The sequence below is a fragment of the Rhineura floridana genome, chromosome 5 (assembly GCF_030035675.1).
Source record: "Rhineura floridana isolate rRhiFlo1 chromosome 5, rRhiFlo1.hap2, whole genome shotgun sequence".
Classification (NCBI taxonomy): Eukaryota; Metazoa; Chordata; class Lepidosauria; order Squamata; family Rhineuridae; genus Rhineura; species Rhineura floridana.
Genome location: NC_084484.1, coordinates 150,612,283 through 150,636,491, shown reverse-complemented (window position 1 = coordinate 150,636,491; position 24,209 = coordinate 150,612,283). Strand labels below are relative to the sequence as shown.

General features: G+C 41.1%; 1 protein-coding gene across 3 annotated transcripts in view; it reads right to left on the bottom strand.

The window, feature by feature from the left end:
- Window positions 1–24,209, bottom strand: part of STARD13 (StAR related lipid transfer domain containing 13) — a 213,667-nt gene that overhangs the window by 41,062 nt on the left and 148,396 nt on the right. For all 3 annotated transcript variants that reach the window (XM_061628422.1, XM_061628423.1, XM_061628421.1), the window contains exons 5-6: window positions 13,718–15,111; window positions 12,942–13,115 (exon numbers count right to left, since the gene is read on the bottom strand). In XM_061628422.1, coding sequence (XP_061484406.1) covers window positions 12,942–13,115; window positions 13,718–15,111 — 1,568 coding nt within the window. The remainder of the gene's footprint in view (window positions 1–12,941; window positions 13,116–13,717; window positions 15,112–24,209) is intronic.

Sequence of the window (24,209 nt, the reverse complement as noted above, 5' to 3'; positions counted from 1 at the left end):
TTGGAGTAAAAAGGGGTGGATCATGACAAAAGGCATGTGTGCCCAGATTCAAAAAACAGATGTGGAGAAACAACGAAGCCACTATAACCACAAGTGTGTCTACAGCCCTATTCTCACAATGGGGAACCAGATGCCGATGAAAAGCCCACAAGCAGAACCTGAGTGCAACAGCACTCTCTCACTTGCAAATCTCAGCAACTAATATTTGTACTGCCTCTGAAACCCAAAGCAGTGCATAGCCATTATGGCCTCTTAGTAGAGGCAAAAAATAACCCTTTTTTATTTGGGCTGCTTTCCATATAATATCACACCTAAAACTTTTAACCCCAAAGATTCACACCACATTCCTGGCTCCTGCCAGGAGGAAGGACAGGATATAAATAAAATAATAAATAAATAAATTTAATGACCTGCCTTTTCCCCGTATATAAGGTATTGCTAAACTACAACTCTCATCATCCCTGGCCATTGGCCATGCTTGCTGCAGTTGATGGGAGTTGTAGTTCAGCAACATCTGGAGGGCCACAGGTTCCTCACATCTGCCATACATGTTTTGTTTTTGGTGTTCCCTTTACTTTCAATGGCATGTGCTCCTTATGGAAAATGAACCTACACTATACATTTAAAGCACTATTATACCACTTTAAATAGTCATGGCTTCCCCAAAAGAACCCTGGGAACGACAGTTTGTTAAGGGTACTGAGGGTTGTTAAGAGACACCTATTCCCTTTGCTAACTACAATTCCTAGAGTGGTTTAATAATCAGTCCCTCTTCCTGAAGGTAGGTGAATAGGGAGCAACAGCAAGGACCCCCATTCCACTCACCGAGTTACAATTCCCAGAGGTCCCTGGGAAGAGGGATTGATTGACAATAGCCTTTTAAAAAAGCAATCGCATAGCTTTTTTAAAAAGCAGGTAAATGAAATGCAATCATATGTTACATGTAATTTGGCTTTTATTTAGCACAGGAGCCCAGCGTGTTCTACATATCACAGAAGTTATATGAAGGTTTACTATCCGCCCTGGGCTCCTGCTGGCAGGAAGGGCGGGATATAAATTAAACAAACAAACAAATAAATAAATAAATAAATTATTATTATTATTATTATTACCAACAACAACAACAACAACAATAATAATACTATCTAAGTCAGGCCTGCACTTGTAAATCACCAAGCTGAATGCACCTTACCAGCCATACATTGTAGCTTCCTTGTTTCTGCAGTCCCAGGTAGGCAGCAAAACCAGGTGGTTTTTAATCAAAGCAGTGATGGGTTATCCTAAATGGCTGGTGTACTGCATTTGGTTTGGTGGGTCATAAGGATTAAAGTCAAGTAGAAGATTGGTTTTGATAAAGGACCACCAAAGATGGAAAAAGCAAATGATTAATTGGAAGCAAATAGGTTTCATTGCTAAAGCAGAATGTATAGAGACTTTACATTTTGCATATTTTATGCTCCAACCAGTAGATTGCTGCTGGCAATCAAATGTATTTGTTCTGCAAGAGACCATCATCCACAGCATAGCTTTTAACTAGGTGAGTCCAAGACACTTTCTTAGAAAAATGCTTGACAACTTGAAGTGCAATGAATAATGACAGAAGATTAAACTTGAAAGCATGTAGAGTTAATTTTCTCAATGTGGCTCATTATGTCTGTAATCTCAAATTGCATGATTTATCATTACTGTTCAATTTTAGAATCACAGTGAGGGAACATTACATGCCAACTTCGTTCTGGATGAAGCTCAAATGATAGATTATAGGGATTTTTTGGGGGTTCTTGCTCCAATTCAGTCATTTTAATTTCTGAAGCAAATACATGTGAGCAAAGTGTTAGAAGTAGGGCAAGAGCAACTCCTGTTTGGGTTCTTTTGTTTGTATTTCAGGAGAAAGACAGAGTTAGGGTCCTCCAGCTGGCTAGGCTTGCCTACCTTTACCTGTGCTCTTCTCTGCCTAACTTCCTTCCATTGTAAACTGATATGCTCAAGGAAGCTGACCTGCCCCTTCTTCCTTTTGCCTTTTTCTTCTTTGACCGAGGAGAGAGGAGACATCTCTGTCGTTGTTCTCTCTTCTGAGCCATGAGGGCGATACCCAAGTCTGGGCATTGCGCCTCCAACTTAGTTAGTTATGCCTTTCCTATGTATTTCTATAAACAAAGTAGCTTTTCTCAAGTCTTAAGTCTCAGTGATCTAAATGCAGGGTAAAAGCCTGCTACTTAGGTAAATACACATGCTGGCACACACGCAGCTCAGACTGCTGAGTATCTTTGCACATATATTTCCATAACACAGGGTTAATGCACCCAGTAAGCAAAATTGAATTGCGAGTTGTGCCTGAAAGCTAAAAAGGCTAAGTACTGTGTGTGATTTACAAAAGAGATCAAAAGGAGACTTTAGGTTAGAGAAAGAAAAGCAGAACAAAAGATAGGAAACCATGGCTGAAGAATCAACACTTAAGACAAGCATCCCAAGGCTGGAGAAGGCCAATTATATGATCTGGAGTCTCCAAATGATGGCACTTTGGGAAGGGGAAGATCTGCATAGAGTCCTGACTGATCCTGAAGCCTCAGCAGCGGATGAAGCAGCCACTGCCTCCTGGAAGAGTAAGCATGCCAAAGTGAAGTCTCTTCTTATTTCTGCTTGATCAGATGAGGCACTAAATGTTTGCATGGGCTATAGGAATGCTAAAGAATTATGGGAAAAGCTTGAAAATGTGTATCAGAGAAAATCTAAAAATAATATGAAGTTTCTCTATAAGTCGCTGTACATGCAAAAACAGTCTAGCACAAATCTGAATCCACATCTGGAGCGATTTACAAGTCTGCCCCGAGAATTAGAAATATGTGGAAGATCGCTGGATGAAGATTGTAAAAAGGTCATACTCATGGCCTCTTTAAATCAACATCATTATATAATGGCTTGCATACTTCAACAGACAGATCAGAACTTGGATCAGATTATGCCATATCTGAAAGATAAGGACTATAGAGAGAGACAGGAACAAGCCTTGTCTGAAAAAGCAAATTTTACTGTGGGCAGAAACAGCAACCAAAGGCAGGATAGAGAGATGAGTCTTATTCCGAAGCCACAGCAGAGTACAGACAAAAAAAGAAAGGACTGCTTCAAACGCAGATCTCCTAATCACCTTCAAAGATTTGTCCTAGAAGGGAGACCGGAGAAAGAGTTGATTTTAAACAGAAGCAAGCTGAAAGAAAAACACATAGCTAAACTAAAGTGAAGCATTCCTGTCACTATGTACCTGATGGAAAGAATGATGATTATAAAACCAGATTTTTAATCGAGAGTAGGGCTACTGTATATTTAATAAATGATAAAAAATTGTTTAAGAACTTTAGCCCCTATACAGAGAATGTAATTACAGCATCAGGAGATGTTTTCTGTTCTCAAGGAATAGGCATGGTGGAGCTACTTTGCTAAATGCCAGAAGGTGACAGACAGCTTGAACTGAAAAACTGCCTATTTGTTCCAGCATTTAAAGATAATTTAATAAGTGCCACTAAAATAATGGAGCTTGGAGGTGAACTGCGTTTATATTACCAAATTTGCCACGTTTTAGATGGAGAAGTATGTTGTACTGCAAAATTGAAAAATGGACTTTTGCATTTGGAATATTTTGAAACTATGCATGCAAATACAGCCAAAGAAACCTGAGATTCTGGATGTTTACATGTTTGGCATCGAAGAATGGGACATGCCAGCTTAGCCTGAATCAGTGCTGTAGAGAAGGAATATTTGGTTAGAGGCATTAAAATTGGACAATGAAAACCCACAGAAAAATGTGAATGTTGTATAAAGACAAAAAGTGTAAAACCAAAATTTCCTAAGAAAAGTGAAAGGAAAACTACAAAACCACTAGAATTAATTCACACAGACCTTTGTGGACCCATTAGAATGCCATCACAGGGCAGAGATTTATACATGCTTAATTTCATAGATGATTACTCAAGGTATACTACAATGTACCTACTGAGAGAGAAAAGTCAAGTACTTCAAAAATTGAAGGACTATATCAGAATTGTATCCAACAAATTTGGCAGAAAGCCACAAACTATAAGATCTGACTATGAAGGAGAATTTGTGTCTAGGGCTATGCAAGACTTTCTACATGAGGAAGGCATAGAGCACCAGACTACTGGTGTTTATACTCCAGAACAAAATGGGGTTGCGGAATGCATGAACTGGACTCTTGGACAGATGATTTGTTCCTTGTTGGAAGATGCACAGTTACCACAGAAGTACTGGGGGGAAGCAGCAGTTACTGCCACCTATCTGCAGAACCGACTTCCGACAGCTGCAACCAACAAAACACCTTTCGAGCTATGGCATGATCAGACACCAAGCATGTCTCACCTTCGTGTATTTGGCTGCAAGGCCTTTATACGCATCCTGATAAAAAGAGGTCAAAATTTGACAACACTGCCAAGGAAGGATTATTCATTGGATATTCTTCAACGCAGAAGGGATACCAAATCATAGATCCCAAAACTGGTGAAGGTGAAGTATACAGAGCTGTCCACTTTGAGGAAGGAAAGTGTGCACACCAACCAGAACGGGCGCCACACCAAACAGATGACAGCAAAATGGAAGACGAAACTGAGCTATTCTTCCATAACAGAAGGGATCACAATAATGCACCAGCAGAGGAAGATTAGGAATCTGAGCCAGAAGAGGTATCAGAGCTAGAAGGAACAACTGAAGTGCCAGCACCCAGATGCTCCGATCGCACCAACAAAGGTGTACCAGCAGAAAGACTTGCTTACCTCGTGAAAGATGAACTTCCAGAGCCAGAGACCTGCAAAGTGATTGAAGCCTTACCCAAAGCTGAAGCTGAGAGGTGGAGGCAGGCAGCCAAGGAAGAACTGGAAGCTCTACACAAGAATAAAACTTGGACACTGACCAAGCTTCCTCAAGGAAGAAAAGCTGTAGGCTGCAAGCAGATATTCAAGAAAAAGTCAGATGCTGAAGGAAAAGTTGAAAGATACAAGAAAAGCCATTGGGAAACTTCTGTATGTCAGCACTGTTACCAGGCCAGATGTGGCAGGAGCAGAAGGATACTTGTGCAGAAAAATCAGCTCACCAACCAAGAAGGACTGGGAAGCAATTAATAATAAATAATAATAATATTTAATTTGTGTGTCGCCTATCTGGCAAATAGCCACTCTATGCGACGTACATTAAAATGGAATAAAATACAGTAATATCAAAGCAGTCATATTAGTTACAATGAAATATTGGACAGTCATCAATACCTTCATAAAACATTTACATTTACAGTATATAATAGATGACAATTCATGGAGATTAACCCATCCCAAGGATCTCAAAGGCCTGTTGAAATAGCCACGTCTTCAGGGCCTTGCGGAATACATCCAGGGAAGGGGCATGTCGAAGATCAAACGGGAGGGAGTTCCAGAGAGTGGGGGCCACCACAGAAAAAGCCCTCTCCCTAGTGCCCACCAACCTAGCTGTTTTGGTTGGTGGGATTGAGAGAAAGCCTTGCGTGGCTGATCTGGTCGGGCGGCATAATTGGTGGCGGTGGAGGCGCTCTTTCAGGTAAACTGGGCCGAAACCGTACAGGGAGATTAGGAGAGAGGTGAGATATCTGAAGGGCACTGCTACCATGAAACTGAAGTTAGCAGCTATCCGAGGTCCCAAACTAGTTGGATATGCAGATGCTGATTGGGCTGAAGACACTACAGATCGAAAATCCACCAGTGGAAACATCTTCTGCTATGGAGAACCAGTGATCAGCTAGGCAAGTAAGAAACAAGAAACTGTAGCACTCTCTTCCATAGAAGCAGAGTATGTTTCAGCTTCTGAAGCTAACAGACAGATACCTGGGCCTGGCATGATGCATGAAGACAACCAAGGATGCATCAGACTCATGGAGTCAGAAGGGATGAGTTCACGAACCAAGCACATAGATGAGAAGCACCATTTCATTAGAGATACCTACTGCAGAGGACTTCTCAATATGGTGTGTTGTCCAACGGAAGACATGACTGCAGGTGCTCTGACAAAGGTGTTGGGAGTCAGATACTGCAAGCTGTGAGACAAGATGAACCTCGTGGACTGAATTAAACACTTGTTGAGAAAGGGTGTTGGAAGTGGGGCAAGAGCAACTCCTGTTTGGGTTCTTTTGTCTGTATTCCAGAAGAAAGATAGAGTTAGGGTCCTCCAGCTGGCTAGGCTTGCCTACCTCTACTTGTGCTGTTCTCTACTTAAACTTCCTTCCATTGTAAACTGATATGCTCAGGGAAGCTGACCTGCCCCTCCTTCCTTTGTCTTCTTCTTTGACTCAAGGAGAGAGGAGAGATCTTTGTCTTTGCTCTCTCTCTCTCTCCTGCGCCATGAGGGCAACACCCAAGTCTGGGCATTGCGCCTCCAACTTAGTTAGAACTAGATATGCCTTTCCTATCTACTTTGTATTTCTATAAATAAAGTAGCTTTTCTTATTTTACCAAGTCTTAAGTCTCAGTTATCTAAATGCAGGGTAAAAGCCTGCTACTTAGGTAAATACACATGCTGGCACACACACAGCTCAGACCGCTGAGGATCTCTGCATATATATATTTCCATAACAAAGGAAGTGCTACAGATGTACTTTTGTGAGAAGCAGCATTTAAGTGGCACTCAAGCAAATTTTACTTGTATGAGGTGGGAAGGCAAATAGGATCAAAATAAACTGTGTGATATGAGTGCAAGAGTGGTAGAGATACTTAACAGCCACAGGGCAACCTAAGGCACTGGTTAGGCTCTGCGACTGCTCAGGTCGGAAGTTAGGGTACAATCTGACCCCCTAATCTGCCATGCACATGCAGAGGTGAAGAGGTTGCTAGGAGTGGAGGTCTCCCTCCTCTAGCACATAATCACTCTGCTGGTCTCTCCAACCCAACTGATGAAAGTGCCTCTCAGTGGCAGGGCAGGCTGAGCCAGCCTGGGGTCTCCTGTATCCCGAGCTGGCCCCATAGCTATCACTTGACAGGATCAGGCCACATCTCTGTGCCAGCTTGAGGCTGGGATAGTCTGGAACCAACTTTTGCCTCCCCCCCCACCCTGGCCAGCATGAGCAATGGGACCATGGATACAGGGGTGGCTAAGCCACTCTATCATCCCCTTCTGCTGCCTTGGCTGGGGTTTGGATTCCTCTGTTAGTCATCAGTTACCTTCTCCTCTCATACATGAAAATGAGGTTCAACTCCTCAGTGGACAGCTCCTGCTTCTTTGGGGAACTACCGTTCAGTAGTAGAGCACATGCTTTGGATGCAGAAGATCCCAGATTTAATTCCCAGAATCTTCACTTTAAAAAGGAGCACAGAGGAGATGTTGAGAAAGTCCTCTGTCTGAGGCTACGATGGTGTAGTAAACAATTCTGGGCAAATACTCTGATATTATCTGATACCAGAAAGCTTTACTGCCCCTACCATCAGGCAGAGTGAGGCAGCTGCCTCTGGTGGTGGAAGCTGGGAGGTGGTGGCTCTTACCCCTGACTCTTCCCATTCCTCTGAACTGGTGATCCAGAGGCAGACATGCTTGCTTGTTCCTGGCTGTCAATCTTGCCTAGCTACCTTCTCCCAATGCTTTTACAGTTACCATCGCTGGGACCAAGCCAGCAAGCAGACATCCCAGGCCACTCACTCCAGCAGGCATCCCACATACATTGCTCTCACATGACAAACAGCAATGTCGTTGCTGCATTGCAGCGTTTGTTTTGAGCAGGCGATTGGTGGCACCAGGCAGAGTGATTAGTGAGTGCTAGTGAGGTGTTGGGAGGAGTTATGCATGCCATGCAACCTGCCCTGTACCCTGTAAGCTAGCCTGTTGGCCTCAGTTTGGGAGGGAATATGTCATCTTATCCTTCGCCTCAGGCAGCAAAATGCCTTAGGCCAGCCCTGTCAGCAGGCAGGAGACTGATGCATGCTGTTCTGCATTCAGTGACAATTTCCAGATTCCATTCTGACTTTTAAGTGGAAAAGTATAGGTGAAAAAGAAATGACATGATTTAGGGATTGTCAGATCCCATTAATCAGGTGCAACCTATCTCTCTCAGGCTGATCACTAGAGTATCCTCTAAAAAGGATATTGTAGAGCTGGAAAATGTTCAGAAAAAGGCAATCAAAATGATCAAGGGGATATGAGGAAAGGTAGCAGCATTTGGGGCTTTTTAGTTTAGAGAAGAAGTGACATGGTTAGAAGTGTATAAACCTAGGCATGGCATGAAGAAAGTGGATAGAGAAATTTTTTTCTCTCTCATAACACTAAAACTCACAGACATCCAGTGAAGCTGAATGTTGGAAGATTCAGGGCAGACAAAAGAAAGTAGTTCTTCACACAGCCCAATAGTTCAGTAATGGAATTTGCTCCCACAAGAGGCAGTGATGGCCACTTATTTGGATGGATTTAAAAGAGGATTAGACAAATTCATGGAGGATAAGGCTATCAGTGGCTACTAGCCATGATGGCTATTCTCTGCCTCCTAGGCAGGGGCAGTGTGCTTCCAAATACCAGTTCCTGGAAACCACAGGAGGGGAGAGTGCTCTTTGCATCCAGGTCCTGCTTGTGGGCTTCCTATGGGCAATTGGTTGGCCACTCCGAAAACAGGATGCTAGACTAGATAGGCCATTGGCCTGATCCAGGAGGCTCTTCTTATGTTTTCAGAGTGATCATTGCTATAAACAATTTAATAGGCTTATGTACAAGACATGTGTGCCAAAGTCACAGATCTCTTTGCTTTTTTTGTTTCTTGTAAAGGTGTGCCTCATTGATGTGCTGAGTATTACAAAATAACTACAGCAAATGCCCTTCTGATGCCTGGCTTCATGCAATTTACTCTGTGCAGCCCTTTGAACCTCTTGTTCCCCCATACCCATCCTCCACACTGAGATCCAATTGACACCCCTGCAATGAGGACCAGAAGGGTAATCACATTTGGACTTTGTGAGTTGTATGGCTCCATCAGCCTGGAAACGGGAGTAGAGAAGGTGCTGAGAGTCAGAGAGAGACTCTCCCATACCCACAGTATGGCTTGGGAGATGAGCATGCGTGGAGGGAAGAGTATAGAAAATTAATAAACCGGAACCCCCACATAGATGTTACTACATAAGTCACCACCACCATTGGTCTTACTACTGTCTTCAGTGCTTTGTTTTCACCCTCTTCTCTTCCTCTTTATTTAACTTGATGGATAATTCTTTCGACATTGTATATTTTCTGAATGACTAATATCTAGCACAAATCTCTAGATATTACTTTGCAGCTGAACAAGTGCAAGTACATGGTACAACTTACAAACTGCAAAGCCATTACATTAATTTAAGGAAAGTTTGCTTAAAATCTGTGTCTGTATTTATTCCTCTTGATTATTTTTTAATGGAGTTTTACTGCTACTGCAGGCATGGAATCTCCTGGGAGTGCATTGAGTCAGTCTTCTTGAATTACATTTCCTGCTGGGTGACTATAGACCAAAAAGTAACAACTTTGCTTTGACTGCCTTTGGCTGTAAAATGAGAGTAATAATCCTTAGCACTCTCCTATGGGCTACTTAGATGCCAGCTAATGCTATAAAATACTCAGCCAGAATATGTTATGTTAGAACAAATCCTGTGGACGAATTCTATTTGTCGACTCTGGAACTGAGCTACTTTAAGTGAGCCTCTACTGGGCAATCTACAAGACTCTGGCTGGAAAACTGAAACTCACAAGTGCATGTTCAAGTGGTTTGACAGGGATCATGTGCTCCCATCTCTGGAAGCCACAACATATGCAGAGGAAGAGATTTAATTGCCTTTCCATGAAGGTGATATTGCAGAAGAAAACTTTCAAGTGGATGATGGAAACGATACATCCTATAACAAGGAAGAAGATTAATAATTTGTGCTGTAGTCTGTGCCAGTTCCAGATTCCACAAACAACATTTGCCCACTGTATGCTGGGTGACAGATTTCATTGGCTGCATAGTATACCCATTGTGCTTCTTTGATCATGCTTAGGGGAGAGCCATCTTTTGTTTTGTGAATATCCATGCTACGATTATACCCTAAATTGACAGTTTACTTATAGTAGCAAGGCAGTAATAGTAGTATCTTGGAAATTCTGGAGAACCCTTTCAATATCATCCTGATATGTGCAAGCAGGGTCGGCACCAGGCATGAATGGGCCTATTGGCCATAGCCGGCACCAGGCTTCAGGGCACCTGTGTCACAGGGTTGTTGATGCCCTCCAACACTTCCCCAATGTAGCCAGCTACACATTTTTTTCTGCTGCCTTACTGGGGGTCACCAACACCACCTATCATCCTCCTCACTGGGCTGCGTTTTAGCAGGGGGCAGACAGCCATGCCCCCGGCCTCCCACCATCTTAATTTACCCACAATGCAATACCTCAGCCTATACATTTTATAGGCAAGGGTGCCACTCCTCCACAAGATGCCACAAGAGCCTAGCACTCTCGTGAGATTCAGGAGGATTCCTCCCTTCCCTCACTAGGGTCAGCTGTGCAAACCCCACAACTGGATCTGCATGCAGCAGTGCCTGAAACTTTGTCTGTGGAGTATATGACTGACCCTAAGGCAGACATGGGTAGGAGAGACCCTTCTGAGCTGCAAGTGCCCTCAGGCCCATGCCTGACCTGGCCACCTGCTGGTGTCGGGCCTCTGAGTGAGTTTGGACTGTGGCACGTCTAACAAAAATTACATGTTACAAAGGATGTAAAGAAGGATTCTCAGCTCCAGTCAAGTTTATTGAAAAGTGGAGATGGTTTATAAATCACTGGAATATGAAACGTCAAACATATTTTTTCATTGATATAAGTCTGACCAGTAATGTTGCTGTTGTATTTTTTTAAAGTTAAAGGTAGGATGATTTTCATATATGATGTTTGTATTTCAACAGCAGCAACAATCTTTTTTTTTGAAAAAAGCTTTTATCCTATTCCTTTCTCCCCAGTTTTCCACACCCCTTTCTTCACTTGCCACACATTTTAGGATCTCACAGTAGGATAGGAGGAGGAATGCCACTTTCCCCTGCCTAAACCTAAATTAGTTTCAGAAGGAAGACACCCTTTACCTTTTGGGAGTAGAAGTACAAAATGCAGTTTCTGTAATATGAATGCCAAATATCTACTACATAATTTTGTACACTGAACAGAACCTTCTATAAACCGGCAAAGTAACTGCTGTGCCGTGGTGGCTGGTGGCTCCATGTCAGTGGGTAGTGGAACCTTCTCTGGGTTTTAGTCTGAACCTTCAAGGAGCTGTCCAAGGTGCTGAACAGCTCCTTAAAAGTTCAGACTAAAACCTGGAAAGGATTCCACTGCCCCACTGACATAGAGCTACTGGCCATCACAGCTGATGTGCTACTGCTTTGTACCACAGATTACTGTTTAGATTGATTTGGGGTTAGACCCATGTAGGGAACCTCTACAAATTTTTGCTTTTTAATATGTTTTTTTAAAAACAATACGCTTTTTAACCCTTTTTAAAAGATGTTTTAAAAACTTTTTTTAAAAAAAATGTTTTTATAATTGTTTTGTTTTGGTGTATTTTAGGGTCTGTTTTTATGATGTTTTGATGTGTTTTTAGCGCTTCCGTTTGCCGCCCTGGGCTCCTGCTGGAGGAAGGGTGGGATATATATCAAATAATAAACATACAAACAAACAAACAAACAAATAGGCACCAGCTTCATCAATATTTCTTGTAAAGTAAATATAGTATTGTACATTTTTAGGAAGTAAAAAGAAAGTAAATATTTGGTCTCAAATGGGGAATGCACTGGGGCTGCCAGTCCTTAAATGCCTCAGCAACCACTCACAGTTAAGGTACTGGAACATTTGTATAATGTTTAAATAGCTAAAAGCTCTATTCCTGATGAAGTAAGTATATTGGCATGGGCACTTGGACTATATGTTCACTTCCCATTGACTGAAATTTAAAACTTTGTAATTTTAGAAATACAGAATAGGTTTTCACCATGCAAAAGCAGGCTTTTGAAACCAGACCCTCTCAGAGGTCCAGATAAAGAGACCTGTGCTACTTCCAGCTTTTGAGGCCCCTAGCCATAAAAAATAAAAGTAAAATGACAACACACAAAAACAAAATAAGGCACCAAAAAAAGAGTGAGTGGTTCGTTTATATAATTGGCTGAACTAAGAGGTCATGTCCATCATATTCATTTTTTAAAATATGTTTTTAAAGATGTTTTGTTTTAATATATTTTAGAGTGTTTTGTTTGCTGTCTTGGGCTCCTTCTGGGAGAAAGAGTGGATATAAATTTAATTTATTATTATTATTATTATTAACTAGAAGACAAGGAAGAAGCCTATCTAGTGCTATCATATCCTATTATTTATATTAATATTTATGAACATTTTACATACTTTAATATGACAAAATCTGTTATCAGTTTTTGTTTTCTTATCTATTCTATATCCATTAACAACAAGTAGTTTTATGTGCGTTGAACCAAAATGTAGCACGCTCTCAGCTTAGAGCTGGAGATTTAAGCAAACAAGAGATGTGATTTGGTAAAAACAAATTGCAAAACTTACCAAATGCCAAAAAATTAAATTTGAGGCCACCTTTGAGCTTGAGGTCCTACTCCCCACCCCACCCCACCTGTCCCTGTCTGTAATCCAAAATGCCTGAAAGAGATATTAAGGTATGTCTTGTGAGTGGAAAAATATGGTCGCCAGGATGACCTTCAGACTCAATGCAAAAAATAAAAAATAAACTGCTGCCACAACCGTTACTTATCAGATCCTTCTAAAGATTGGCTGGATTAAGCCCTTCACGTAGAAGATTATCCGTGCCACATTTCATATTGACAGAAAAAGTCACCTTGATTTTACAATGCATAGAATTTCCAGGCTTTATCATGAGAGAATGCTAAAAAAGTGTAAATGTCTTATACTATATTAGTACTCACCATGTCCAGCCATGCTTGTTTGACGTGGAGTATTTTTCCATGATGGCAGTAAGACGAAGCAGAGAAAATTTTTGCAGCAGATTTAACTGAGCAGCTGACTGACTACTGATCTGTAGTGATCCTATGGCATGGCTCAGTTGGTGAGAGATTTGGAAACTATGCCAACGTAATCGCCTTTAGACAAACAAAATAAAATGCAACTGAATAAGAGGCCTGATTATGGTGCTACATTAGACGACTCTGAACATTTTACACTTACATGTGTACAAGATTTCCTTCTGCTGTCCATCTATACTAGTACAAATCCAGGTTGTAACTAGAGATTGCCCTCAACATTTAACTAACATAAAAATTATCTCTTTAAAAAGTGTAACATGTCAGAGAAATGTTACAGCTATAATTAAAGTTTGTAAAGTACAAAACTGCCATCTATATTTGCTCCAGTAAATCCCATTCACTTCTATGGCACCTATGCATGAGTAAGAAGGTACATTATCATGGCCACAGGGTACAATCCATAATCCTGCAGTGCTGATATGAACTCCTCCAGCATCAGCCCAGCAGTCAAGCCCCAGAAAAGCCCAGCATACCTGTGCAGTGGGATATTGCAAAGATTGACAACTGTGAAACAGTGCTTTAGCTATGCATCAGGGCTACTCTTGAAAGAGCCAACAGTAACAATACGAGAAGTGTATGACAGCTGTATACTTCTAATACTTAAAAAAACTTTGGAACTCCATGTAGCAGGATTTTCAACTATTCTGACAATTACAAACCTGTTTGGTCTGGTGAGAGACGCTCCGACACCAGAGTCTCTTCTGTCCCCGACACCAGTAGCTTCTGATTCATTGAGAGATGTCCCATCTCTGTCCATATCACTAGGCGTCGTCCGGCCATCAGATACAGAATTCTGTTCAAAGTCTAATGCAATTTTAACTGGTGACTGGAATGATAAAGACCCACATTCACCGATTGAAAAATCACTGTTTTTCAGTTCTGGCAATATATTTTTTGACCAGTCGTCTACAGATTCTTGAAGACCATTGACATGCTGCAAAATATCATCCAGATGAGGAAAAAAGTTTTCTCTTTCCAAATCTAGAAGGTCTCCAGTGCTGGCATACAAGTGAGAACCTGGAACATTGTCATAAATGCTAACTCGACTCTCCTTTGGACAGGAAGCAAGTGGCATGGCCTCTTTAGGTGTTGAGCACTTATTATTGCTTAATGAAATGCTGTCTGTCCTCCAGTTCACATTGTTGCTATTATCTGTAGGGGAGAGGCTTTCAATTGAAAGTGCCTTAGGAAATGTCCCAGGTTTGTGGTCTTTAGGAATATGAACAACTAGGTTCTCTTGGGAATGAAAGTCATTTCTATGATTTTGATCTATCACTTGCCTCAGCGCTGCTCCTGCAAGAACATCCATGTCCTCCAGGTACATGCCACCTCGTTTATTTGCTTCATGATATTTGCGTTCCTTTAAGGAGGGTGTGCTTATACCACTACTGCTAATCTCTGATTGGCTACTCTCACTGCTGGATTTAGCAGAGAAGGAAAACCCTTGTTTGACTGGGTCTTGGGATGCTATGTTCTGGAGGTCTCCATTCCCAATTTGGACACTTTGCATGTCCTTTAAGGTTTTTGGTTCATGCTGAAAAACAGGCTTACTTATTACTAAGCCACTAGTCCTTCCAGAGCTTTTAAATTTTCCATGTGCACCTTTGGCTTTTAGTGTCTCCATGCGCTTTAGAAAGGTTTTAGCTCTGGCTCGTGTTGGTTTCTCATTCCCAAGGTTAATAGAGTCTTCTGGAGGCTGGGAAGGGGTAGCACCAACTGAGGCGGAGTCATGCGTAACAGTGTTTTCTGTACAGTATTGTCCTGAACGGTCAAATGTCTCCCTGAGAAGGTTACTGGCTCCAGACTGACTTCTGTGGTCACTTCCGCCGCTACTCTCACTGTGAATGGATGAGATGTCAGGTTCACTCAGATCAGTAAGCACACTTTCACTGCTGGTGGTGATTTTCATTTTAATATCCCCCAAGGACCCATGCTTCTCTGACTGATGAAGTAAAGTGCCAATGTCGTCCACACGAGACCATCTTCGACTTGTCCTTTGGAAAGTCCATTTGTTACTGATGGCACAAAGATCTTCTTCATCAGAGTCTTCACTCTGAAAAACAGTGCACAGCACTGGATAAATAAAATATCTTTCACCTCCTAGCATTATAGACTTTTTAAAAAATGGTGATGCAGCAAAAGTTAAACAGGCTGGATGATAATGTTCTTTTTTTCAAAGATAATAGATTACAGCTCTCTTTTCCTCACTTTCTAAAATTCCAATACAGGCTCTGAAATGCACAAATAGAGCTGATTCACTGTGAAGTCAATATCCTTCAACATTAGCTAATTCAACAGATCCATCTCTGTACTCTCTCTTGCCTGGGAGGTTAGCCAAGCAAAAAATTCATGGACATTTACCAAATTAAATCACAGGGGTAAGAAAATAAAACAGATGGAGCGATAGACTATAATGCATCACTATACAAATTCTAATTGGATGACACCATCCCATGTTGCCAAGTGATATGATTTTTCTGTTCTTGCTCTAACAGTAAGACTAACTAATAATAGTTTTTAAAAGTCAAATGTTATTTGAGAACTAAAAACATTACTATTACTAGTAACTCCAAACAGAAGGCACAAAGAAGGCCTAGTCTGAGACTATCATGTATGTAACATCTTGTTGATATCTGCAATCCCAAACCAGATGTAACTGTGGGCACCTCATCATGTGTAACAGTTGGTGGTCCCAGATGCAGATGCACATCCCTCTTTAATTAAATAAGCTGAGCATCACAATGGATTGGTTTGCATATAATGCTAAAGCATGGCTTAGTGCTATGTGCGCAAGTGACACTGAACCTGAATAAATGAGTCTGCATTCCTCTCTCCTCCTGCACAGGGCAAGAAAAGGACTTCACTGTTGATTACTTTCACTTCCAAAGACTCTTGGTTTATATTGTGTGTGAACCAGCAATTGTGGTTTAAAACAAACTCTAGTTAGCCATGGTTTGAAGTTGGCTTGTTTAGAAACTGACCAGAGTTTGTTTTAAACCACAATCTCTGATTCATACATAATGGTAAACTAGGATTCTTTGAATAAGAAACTCTAGCAGAGTCCTTCTCCTGACTGTGTGGGAGAACGGGGGGGGGGGAGAGTGTGCAAACCCAAAGCTTTACTTGAGTTCATTCTAGCTCATGTGCATAACACTAAACTATAGTTCAATGTAGAAACAGATGTGCATTCAGATACAAATCAGCAATACAAGCGGAAGGCTATTTCTACATGCAGATCTCACTTGCTGATTGGGACAACTGCATGTGGTTGTGTAATTCTGAAGCCATTTCAGAATTAAACAATACATAACTGGGTATAAATCTGGAATTCCTCTATCAAGTAGCCCTGAGAGAGATGCTTAAAAATATCACATCTGAAACATATAAGCAAATACAAATACCACTCTTAGGCTATGATCCTAAGCAAACTTACTAGGGAATAAGGTCCATCCAACACAGCACAGCTTAATTCCAAGTAAACATACATAAGACTCTGCTGCACAATATCAAGCTAACAATGTAAGATGGAAAATAATACACAGAGAATATGAGCAATGGTAGTGGTGGGGATATATACAGCTAATACCAAACCTGTAGACAACATGTTTTGGAATAGGAATATTTATTATATTGTTTAAAATGGACAAAAGTGGGTGGGAAAATAGTTTCACATTCCATGAGCTTTCAGAAACTATGTAGGATAGTTTGTTGAACAAGAATACATGGGCTTTAAACTCAAAGAGAGTTATAAACAAAGCTTTAATAAACTAACCACCTATGAATACTGCACGTTATGTATCATAGCTGACTATTATGCCCACATGCCTAACATCTGGAGCTGGAAATTACAGATCTAAATAAAATTGTGACTCTGCACTTTGCATATTACATAAAAGAAGGGAAGGGGGAGAAATTAAATCGGGTTCGCATTTAAAGCCAAATTTGTCAAATTCACACTTTCTGAAGCAATATGAGAACTGACACAACCATTCTTCAAAATTTGACTCTTACCTGAACTTTGTAGTGCAGTTCTCCAACCAACAATGTTTACAAAAATGCATATATTAGGAGACAGTGTGCATTAAAATGAACATATTACTTCCAGAGTCTACAAATAAAATTTGTTCCTGGGATTTGTTCTAACATAACATACTTTGTTAGTGAAAATAACATACAAAAGGCATTATATTTGGGGAAATTGCTTGCAAAAACGTGTACATTAGTCAAATGTGTTTATAAGAGAGGGAGAACTTTTTCCTATCCACTTTCTCCATGCTATGCATACTTTTATACACTTCTATCGTGTCATCTCTTGCTCGCCTGTTCTCTCAACTAAAAAGCCCAAATGTTGCAACCTTTCCTCGTAGGAATTGCTCCATCCCCTTAATAATTCTGGTTGTCCTTTTCTGAACCTTTTCCAGCTCTACAATATCCTTTTTGAGATGAGGCGGCCAGAACTGTACACAGTATTCCAAATGCGACAGCACCATAGATTGGTATAATGGCTTTATGATACTGGCAGTTTTATTTTCGGTTCCTTTCTTAATGATCTCTGGCATGGAATTTGCCTTTTTCACAGCTGCTGCGTGCTGGGTTGACATCCATATATATTTAGTCATTCTCATTTCTAAGTTTGTTTATTGATCTTCCATTAGGCAGCAATTAATGTCCTGATTGCAAATAATAACTTATCGACTAATATCAGACTAGGATTATTAAAGTATTTACTCAAATTCCCAAGAAAATTACCATCCAAAGGCAAATGAAACCTAGTAATTTCAAAAATATACTTAAATGTTTCAACCAACAACTTTGAACAGCTGAGGAACTCCACCCAATATGCAGAAAATCTGCAGCTTTTTTGTTCAACACAACAATTTAGAAGTGTTTAAATTATAAATGGTCCACAGTCTTATGGTGTCCCTGTTAAATGTGATTGATGAAGTATTAAGCATCCACATTATTATCTTATCTTTATTCAAATTTGATGAGGACACCAGGGATCAGATAAAATTTCTCTACGAGCTGGATCAGGTCTTTGGACCAACAGCTGACTATCTACAAACCAGACACTTCATGTCGCACAAAAATATAAACATTCCATTAGATGATATGCACCTTTAGGAAGCTCTGTCTCACAGTTCCCCCCAAAAGTACTTTTGGGATACGGAAACAATGCTGTTTTGAATATTCCTAAAGGGATTAAGGGATTCTCAGAAAGTCAAGCCATGCTCAATCACCCCTCAGTTTAATAAGCAATGCTTTTTCTTGCATCTGCAGGCCCTTCTTTCATGACACAAGCAAACAAACCTGGATGTGTTCAATTAATCACAGTTTTCCTGTTTTGTCTAAACTGAAAAACTATGGTTGCCAGTTTCAGAACAATCCAGAATATTATTGAAGTTGGTTTAATATCCTGGCTTGTTCCAAAGTGGGTAACAGTAGGGTCCCAGTTGAGACAAAACAGGAAACTATGGTTCCTTGCTTAATCATGGCTTGCATGAAGGGAAAAGCAAATGGGTTGCATGCATGGGGAAATGGTTCATTCATATCTCGGCTTATTAAGCAAAGATGTGATCATCCGAATGCAGCCACTGTGGCTGACAATAGATTGTCCTGGCAGAATTAAACATAATCTTCAGTTAAATAAGCTTGCTGGCAATGTAATTTGTCTCTATTTGGAAAATCACATCTAACAACAAAGAGCATAAGCCAGTTTCTATGTGTAATCAGTTGTCTCTTTTAGTTGAAAACACTGCCAAAAATGATACTAATTGCCACCAAGCATGATGATATATTTGACTTTATTCAAATACTAACAACACTACTGAGATAACCATTTCTTTTCATGCTAGGCAATGGTTTGTATCTTACAGTGATAATTTTACAACTGGGCTTCATCTAGTCATGAAGCGTCCCTGTGTTAAACCAAATGGGATTTCACACTGCTGGCACAGACTTACTCATGACATTCTTAGGGAAAAACTCAACATATAAAGTTCTGAGAAAATAATAGGCTGCATCCAAGTAAGCTGTACTCAAGACAACAAGCAAGAGGCTGAAGCTCAATCAAGCAGGGACAATGAAACCATGCCCCACAACAAAATGAGAAGAGTACTAGTAGTGGGAGACTCCCTACTGTGTGGGATAGAAACCCAAGTATGCCGAGAAGATCCATGGACTCGCCAGGTATGCTGTCTACCAGGAGGACGGATTAGAGATGTGACGGAAAGGTTGCCATCACTCATCAAGCCCACCGACAGGTATCCCTTTCTCCTCATCCATGTAGGAAGAAATGATACTGCCAAATGGAGCTATGAAGAAATCACATCAGACTTTGAAGCTCTGGGAAGGAAACTCAAGGACTTTGGGGCCCAAATAGTTTTTTCATCCAACCTTCCAGTACTTAGAAAAATACTCCGTGTGGCTACGAAGGTGGTGCAGACGTGAGAGATTTGGATTCTGGGACCATGGGCTATGCTTCCTGGAAGATGGATTGCTGGCAAGTGATGGGTTGCATCTCACAAGGACTGGGAAGAATGTGTTTGGCCACAGCATGGAGAAGTTCATCAGGAGGGCTTTAAACTGAATCTTAAGGGGGAGGAAGATGTAAACTTGATGGTAATGACTGATGAAGGCTTGTGCACAGTAATGGGAACAGAGAGATCGGCTGTAATAGGGACCAATGACAGTCCTCAGAAAAATGTGGTAACGAAGCCAAGCCATAAATCACATGGTCTTTGATGTCTGTATACTAATGCGCAGAGCATGGGAAACAAGCAGGACGAACTTGAACTATTAATACAGGAGGGCAATTACGACTTGATAGGTATACCTGAAACTTGGTGGGATGACTCCCATGACTGGAATACAGCAATTGAAGGATACAACTTGTTCAAGAAGAAGGAATAAAAAGGGAGGTGGAGTTGCACTATATGCTAAAAATATATATCCCTGCACAGAAATACAGGAAGATGAGCTGGGTAGCTCCACCGAGAGTATCTGGATTAAAATTAATGGGGCAAGTAACAAAAGGAATGTGGTGCTTGGAGTCTACTACCAACCACCCAATCAAGGAGAAGATGAGAATGTAACTTTTGAAAAGCAAATTGCCAAAGTTTCGAGGAGGCATGATGTAGTAGTAATGGGGGATTTCAATTATCTCGATATCTGTTGGGAGACAAATTCTGCCAAACACGGCCCCTCCAAGAAATTCCTGACTTGTGTTGGAGATAACTTCCTCCTACAGAAAGTGGAGGAAGCAACCAGAGGATCAGCTATCCAGGACTTGATTCTAACCAATAGAGATGATTTGGTGGATGAAGTGGCAGTTACAGGAACTCTGGGAGAAAGTGACCACACCATACTTGAATTCTTCATTTTAACAGAAGTGAAAGCTGAGAATAGCCATACGCGCACCCTGGACTTCAGGAAAGCTGATTTTAATAAACTCAGAACAATTGTAAGTACAGTTCCATGGCAAGCCACCCTAATGAGAAAAGGAGTCGAAGATGGGTGGAAGTTTCTAAAAAAGGACATTCTAAAAGCGCAATGGCAAGCAATTCCAACAAGGAAAAAAGGGAGAAAACAGCAGAAGAAGCCAATGTGGCTTCACAAAAAGCTTAGAGATGACCTGAAAACAAAAAAGGACACATACAGGAAGTGGAAAGAAGGCCAGGCCACAAAGGAAGAGTACAGGCAGGTGTCACGGAATTTCCGGGATGGTGTCAGGAAGGCTAAAGCTGAGAATGAGCTGAGGCTAGCGAGGGATGCTAAAAGCAACAAAAAAGCTTTCTTCAGGTATGTCCATAGTAAAAGACAGAGACAAGAAATGGTGGCACAGCTACTCAATGAGGATGGCAAAATGATAACAGATGACAAAGAAAAGGCAGAAGTGCTGAATTCCTACTTTGGTTCAGTCTTCTCCCAAAAAAGGGTCTATGACCCTCCCGGGAAACATGAAGTAGAAGGGGCAGGATTGGAGCTTGAGATTGATAGACAAATGGTCAAGGGATACCTAATCACTTTGAACGAGTTCAAATCTCCAGGACCCGATAAACTGCATCCCAGAGTATTGAAGGAACTGGCTGAAGAACTCTCAGAACCGCTGTCTATTATCTTTGCAAAATCATGAAGGACTGGTGAGGTGCCGGATGATTGCAGGAGAGCTAATGTTGTCCCTATCTTCAAAAAGGGAAAGAAGGAGGAACCGGGGAACTATGGACCAGTCAGCCTAACATCAATCCCTGGAAAAATTCTGGAGCAGATTACAAAGCAGTCAATCTGTAGGCACCTTGAAAGCAATGCAGTGATTACTAGGAGCCAACACGGATTTATGAAGAACAAATCCTGCCAAACTAATCTCATCTCATTTTTTGATCGGGTAACCTCCCTTGTAGACTGTGGGAATGCTGTGGACATAATATATCTCGACTTCAGCAAAGCTTTTGACAAAGTGCCCCATGACATTCTGATTAGCAAGCTAGCTAAATGTGGGCTAGATGAAACAACTATCAGATGGATCCACAGTTGGCTCCAGAAAACGTACCCAAAGAGTGCTTATCAATGGTTCCTTCTCAAACTGGGTGGAAGTAACGAGTGGGGTACCACAGGACTTGGCCCTGGGCCCAGTGCTCTTTAACATTTTTATTAATGACTTGGATGAGGAGGTACAAAGAATGCTTATCAAATTTGCAGATGATACAAAGTTGGGGGGCATAGCTAATACCGTGGAAGACAGAAACAAAATTCAAAGGGACCTTGATAGGCTGGAGCATTGGGCTGAAAACAACAGAATGAAATTCAACAGGGATAAATGCACTTTGGAAAAAGAAACCAAATGCACAGTTAAAAGATGTGGGATACTTGGGTCAGCAGTACGACATGTGAGAAGGATCTTGGAATTGTTGTTGATCACAAGCTGAATATGAGCCAACAGTGCGATGTGGTTGCAAAAAAGGCAAATGCTACATTAGGCTGCATTAACAGAAGTATAGTTTCCAAATCGAGTGAAGTACTAGTTCCCCTCTATTCAGCACAGGTTAGGCCTCATCTTGAATACTGCATCTAGTTCTGGTCTCTGCACTTCAAGAAGGATGCAGACAAATTGGAACGGGTTCAGAGGAGGGCAACAAACATGATCAGGGGACTGGAAACAAAGCCCTATGAGGAGAGACTGAAAGAACTAGGCATGTTTAGCCTTGAGAAGAGAAGACTGAGAAGAGATATGATAGCACTCTTCAAGTACTTGAAAGGTTGTCACACAGAGGAGGGCCAGGATCTCTTCTCAGTCGTTCCTGCAGGACATGGAATAATAGGCTCAAGTTACAGGAAGCCAGATTTCTACTGAAGATCAGGAAAAACTTCCTAACTGTTAGAGCCATACGACAATGGAACCAATTACCTAGAGAGGTAGTGGGCCCTCCGACTCTAGAGGCATTCAAGAGGCAGCTGGACATCCATCTGTCAGGAATACTTTGATTTGGATTCCTGCATTGAGCAGGGGGTTGGACTCGATGGCCTTATATGCCCCTTCCAACTCTACTATTTTATAATTCTATGATTCTAAGAGTAGAGTCACTGAAATTAATGGACCTAAGGTAGCTATGTCCATCAATTTCAATGGGTCTCTGAGTATGACTAACACTGGAGACAACCCAATATTATTTAGTATGGAGACAATATGAAGGCTCACCCTTTGAAAGCTGATCTGAAATTACAATCTTTTTCTTCTTTTTTTGCTGAAAGAACAACATGTATAATCACCTGTCCCTGTGACATGGCACTGCCACTTGGTCTTCCAGTGGACCAGCCATGCAGTGGACATACAGTGGTGGAACAAAGTGTTCTCTAAGATAAAAGATCCATCTTCTACACCAAGGTAATAAATTTCTGTTTCAGAATAAGTTATCCAAGCTGAAAACAAAACACATCTACCTTAAAAAAAAACCAACCCCCCCCCAAGCGCTCGGATTTCTAGAACATTCATCACAGATGCCAAATTGCATGATGCTTGGACACATGACACTACATGGTGCTACCCTTTGGAACTTCCTCCCATTGCACAGAAGACAGGCTCCTTCTCTCTAAAATTGTTATCCCAGTTGGTATCTATCTTGGTTTGGAATTGATTTTATGTATGTGTTGTTGATGAGTTGAACTGTTTTATATTTATAATTGTTTTAAAAAAAATGTTTTAATATATGCAATTATTTCAACAGTTTTTAGATATGTAATGGTTTTATGTACATGTTGCCCTTTGCTCCTTTTTGGAGGAAGGGCGGGATATAAATTATTAAATAAATAAGTAAATGTTATGATATTGTAAATTGCTTCGGGATGCCTCATGGGATGCAATTATAGGTTTTGATCAGTATTAGTTTATATACAAATGCAAAATGCTGCAGCGTGGAGTGCTCCTGTTCAGGTTTCTAGCCACTTCATTCCTTCCCCTTCTCTTGCAGTTTTCAGTTTGCCCCCCTCTCAAGAGCATTCCGTGGCTACTGAACATGCTCAGTCATCACTGGGATGTTTTTGTCCCTCTCCACACACTACTTATATTTTTTTAAAATAAAGTTTTTTGGTATTCCTGAAAACTTTGGGTATCTCCCAGATCTGCTGATATCTCCCTCTTGTGCATGAATGGTACTGTTTTGGCTACATAAGGATTGGCACTCAGAGAATTCTGATCGCTATTAGTATATATGAACTGGAGCCTTCCAGTTTGATCTTAATGTGTGATAAAGGGCTCATCCAAATGATGCCATCCCATGCTCCCCAGTACAGCACTTGTGGGGATTATCCTGGGAAAGAGAAATATTTGACAGCCAATGCTCAATGCAGGGAAACTTGGCTCTATGGACTGCATAGCCCCTATTGGTCCCCATAATCAGGGAATGCCAGCACAGATTAAAGCACTCTGCATATTTGCAGTGTAGCTCTCAAAAGTGCTGAAATAGTGTACCTGATCCCTTTGAGCGATTTTTAATTAACTTTTATTGATTAATTTTACAGAAAAAGAAAACAGAAAGAACAAACCCCTCCCTCCATCCCGGAGCTAAGGATAGTTGTTTGAGAAAAAATGTATGGCAATATGGAAGGTTACAACAAATGTTGGAGATGAGATATTAATCAGTATGTAAAATGCAGGGA